Here is a 4,155-nt window from a genome sequence, read left to right as displayed (position 1 = left end):
ATCCACGTGTTTTCTCTGTTTACACACCGAATAACCTCAATAGTTATTAATATTAAGATTTAGTCATCTGAATTCTCTCAAACGGACAAACAGTCTTTGTCTCAACTACGGGAAGATAGGGAAGATCTATTTTTTCTACGAACGACGCTTCCCGCTAGCAACATTCCCTCAAGGACGGCTAGCATCCTTCTCTTCTTCCCTCACTTTCCCTCACTTTCCGTAGACGCGCCCCATCATAGTTTTCCTCTGCAGCATCATCGCGACAAAAAGTTATTCTCTCGTGAGGTCAAATTAGCGAGTTACATAGCGTCTTTAGCGATTTCTTCTCTAAAACAGACATTGTAAACAATTACATTCTCTTTCTTGGGCATCTCAGAATTAGTCTAATTATTGTACGATTTTGTTATTCTCATACTTACCTATCTCGGACAGACAAATACATATGAGCTCTTTCGTATAACCGTACAATTAAATAGGTTCTTGCCGCATAAAGCTAAGTAGATACTGGTTTACGCTAATAAGGAATCAAATAGGGCAGGTCCCTAACTATATAGATTCTTCTATATGCTAGCGTGTCTCATCTTCCAGTATTGTCAGCGTGGTTCAACATTAGTCCGGGAATAATCAGGAACATAAACGCGAGTACTCTCATTTGCTCTCTGATATAAATTATTGTCACATGGAGATATGATTATTTGAATATAATAATGCATGCTTATACTGACTTACGAAAATATGTAGGCACTGCAAAATTGTATGCATATACTACGCGGGCAAGATACATTTCTTGAAACTTCGTTAGCTCTATAATGAGATGCGAGTATCGTAATTATACTGAACAAGTTTTAAACCAGTCTAGAAACGTATAAAAAGAATTACAAGGCATTTTTGCGGACATACACTTTTGACACACTGTTAACCAGCTACGTTAAACAGAAACTAACAACTTAACTTTCTGCGTAAAAAAAAGAATTTATTCCTGGTCGGTCACAAATGTATTAAGAGAAAATTAGTATGCTTAATAATATTCTATATTGGGAACCGAGCTTATATATTATATTCTTCAGATTTTCGATGGTGTCAGAGCACAAAACCCAACAATTTTCGATAAAATTCATCTCGTGGAAGGCGACCTGACTCTGCCAGATTTAGATCTTTTGCAAAAAGACAGAGATATGTTGATAGAGAATGTAAACATAGTATTCCATGTTGCGGCCACTATAAATTTCCATCTACCATTGGATATGGTCGTCAATGCAAATGTGAAAGGTACCGCTAATATTATCAAACTGTGCAAGGAACTCAAGCATGTAATTAGCGTTGTCTATGTGAGCACAGCTTACAGTAATCCGAATCTATCAGACATCGAGGAAAAGGTCTACACGTAAGAATCAGTTATAATTTGTCATTCCTTAAACAATTTTTTCAATATCGTGCATAATCTACTTCTAAATATAAATAACCGATGAAAGTAATGTATAACTTAGTATAATTTGTTTACTTGTCTATTTGATTAACACTTGCCAGTCTCCATTGAAATGATAAATACTTGTCAAAACAGGTATAAATTTAAGAAAACTTACACAAGAAATAATCAATGATACAAGATCTGTCAATGACAAAAATTACGTATTGAAAATTATTTTACCTTTTACTAATTTCTTCTTTTTATTGAATTCAATGATGAACTTGTTTTGATACACGTACATGATAACAACTAGACACGGATATCATTATAAATTCATATTTTAAGATGAATAAACATGATTTGAGGAACAGAATCTAAGCAGAACTTTGTTCGTTTACTAAAAATTACAGCAAGTACTTCATCTTCGATTCTTTCTATATTATTGTGTATTATTTCATTATATTCTGTTATATTATTAGACATTCTATACGTTTTTGCATTTTAAATCTTTAAATGCGTCAAATTTGCAATTTATTAATGACTTTAGCGTGACAAACATGTTATCTTATGCTTGATAATTTTGCAGCACGAATCTAGATCCCTCTCTCGTGATAAATATATGTGACCGACAAGACAAAGAATTGATTAATCTGCTCGAAGAAAGAATTTTAAAAACGTATCCAAATACATACACGTTCGCTAAAAATCTTGCAGAGCAGACAATATCCAACAATAGCAAAGGATTGGCTGTTGCGATCGTACGACCAAGTATAATTTGTTGCTCGCTAAAAGAACCGTGCCCTGGTTGGTTGGTATCTTTTGCTGGACAATCAGGTATTTTTATAAATATTTACAATGATAATTCCTCATCATTTCATATCTCACTCATATCGCAAATAAGAGCGTTTCATTACATCCAAGTAATTCCGAATAATACAAGTCACTCGTATCACAAGACCTTAGCTCTCCATAATTTTCATAACAATGAAAGAAATCAGCAATAAAATAAAACTGTGACAATTTTTAACTCGCACATTCTGAAGGTTACGTATATGGAAATATACTTTTTGCTTATTGCGCTATAAAAATGATACCGTTATTACTTTTTTTATTAACTTAATTACGGGAATATGAACTTTTAACATACAATCCAATTACAAGCAGTTAGTTTCAGCCTAAAATGTGTAGTGTAGTATAGTATTATGGAATTAAATGGAATTAAATTAAGCATAAGACGTGCGATGCGCCCCTCGAGACAGTAGGATATGCTTTGTTACGATGTACATGATGTATTTAACGTGAAACAACATAAAATTTTAGAGCACAATATGATTAAACATTTTATCTGGCAACAATGAGCGAAATATAATATATTTCTGTTTAAGAGGCAATGATTTTAAATAATTATATGGATATGTATTAGCATTGGACTACTTATTCAACGAGTGGCCAAACGCAGAAGTTGACGCTGTATGCTTTCGAATATATCATAAAGAAATTGCTGATATGAAAGAAGGTTGGTTATTGTTATAAGACTGTAGACTCTGATGTGGCCTGTGTGTTAGCTCAGATTCCGGTCAATCGTTTAACAGTAAAAGGGAGATTACTCGTCGAGAACGTCGAATAGCCGTTGAGAGTACAGAACGTTAAGCGGCGCAAAGCGAAATCGTGTTTGTCACCTACGGCGCACAGAGGGAGGCAATGACGCAAACAATGTTTGGAATTACTCAGTCTTCTTGTACGATATGAATTAATATGATTTAACTCCCTTATATAACCTTGAAATTAAAAACAGATGTAGCCAGTTATCATAATCGTTTTGATTATTAGAAACGATTTGCACAGAAGCGATTACGCTGATCAACTCCACGAATTACGATAAAAAGGAGAAACAATTGTGATATTACAAACGTTATTCCTTAGAATTCAAGTTAAGATTATACGACTTCTTCTTTCAACAGATAAACTCATCGCTATGAGTTATTTGCGAAGCTGAACATTTTTAGGCAATGAAGTTAAAAAATTCAGAAAAATATAGTTGTAATTAATTTCTGAGAAGCTAGTTGACTCTAATTTTTACCAGATCGCCATTATTTAACCTGTGTTTTTACTGTCAGTTACAGCTACTCTTCCCATATCCGTGTCGGTACATTTCGAGACAGTTGAGAATCATTAATAACTTTTGAACCAATTTGACGTTGCAGGTATCTTCATGAATATCGGCAATGGTATTGCAAAAGTACTATTGGGTAAGGCAGATGTAATATCAGATGTAGTGCCTATTGATTATGTAGTCGATGTGATAATGTGTGCCGCGTGGCACGTCACGCTACATATTGATAATAGGGTCAAAGTTTACAACTGTACGAGCAGCGCACGTCCCATCAAGTACGGAATCGATATTTATTACAGAATTTGTTTAACTAACGTAACTCAATTGTTAGAGTATCCTAAAAGCTTCAGATTCATTTAAGCAATGCGATCAATGGAAACGCCAATGGATAAATTGCATTCAAGTGTGATTAATGTACAAAAGATAATGATAAACTTAGAAAAAGATATTGAGAACACAAATGGATAAGAGCCAGCCAGATTTTTTTCTGTGAATATTTATATGTCGGGTTTACATTAGAATTAGGGTTAGGAGCGTGAAACGAATCTTCGTTTGGGTTACACGTTGTCGCTATGCAATAGAGAAGACATTGACTAGTGCAAATACGATTATTATAGAACCGGACAAGTAACCG

At 34.2% G+C, this 4,155-nt stretch overlaps 1 protein-coding gene across 1 annotated transcript in view; it reads left to right on the top strand.

The window, feature by feature from the left end:
- Positions 1-1,067: 1,067 nt before the first annotated feature.
- The window catches only part of LOC100747705 (fatty acyl-CoA reductase 1-like), a gene marked incomplete at its 5' end in the record, with an annotated part of 4,395 nt that continues 1,307 nt past the window's right edge, over positions 1,068-4,155 (top strand). The window contains 3 exons of the mRNA XM_033323953.1: positions 1,068-1,384; positions 1,995-2,242; positions 3,613-3,873. Coding sequence (XP_033179844.1) covers positions 1,068-1,384; positions 1,995-2,242; positions 3,613-3,873 — 826 coding nt within the window. The remainder of the gene's footprint in view (positions 1,385-1,994; positions 2,243-3,612; positions 3,874-4,155) is intronic.

Source organism: Bombus impatiens, unplaced genomic scaffold (assembly GCF_000188095.3).
Source record: "Bombus impatiens unplaced genomic scaffold, BIMP_2.2 scf_1339, whole genome shotgun sequence".
NCBI classification, from domain to species: domain Eukaryota; kingdom Metazoa; phylum Arthropoda; class Insecta; order Hymenoptera; family Apidae; genus Bombus; species Bombus impatiens.
Note: the sequence above shows the minus strand (reverse complement) of the source record. Positions and strands in the feature narration are given on the sequence as shown.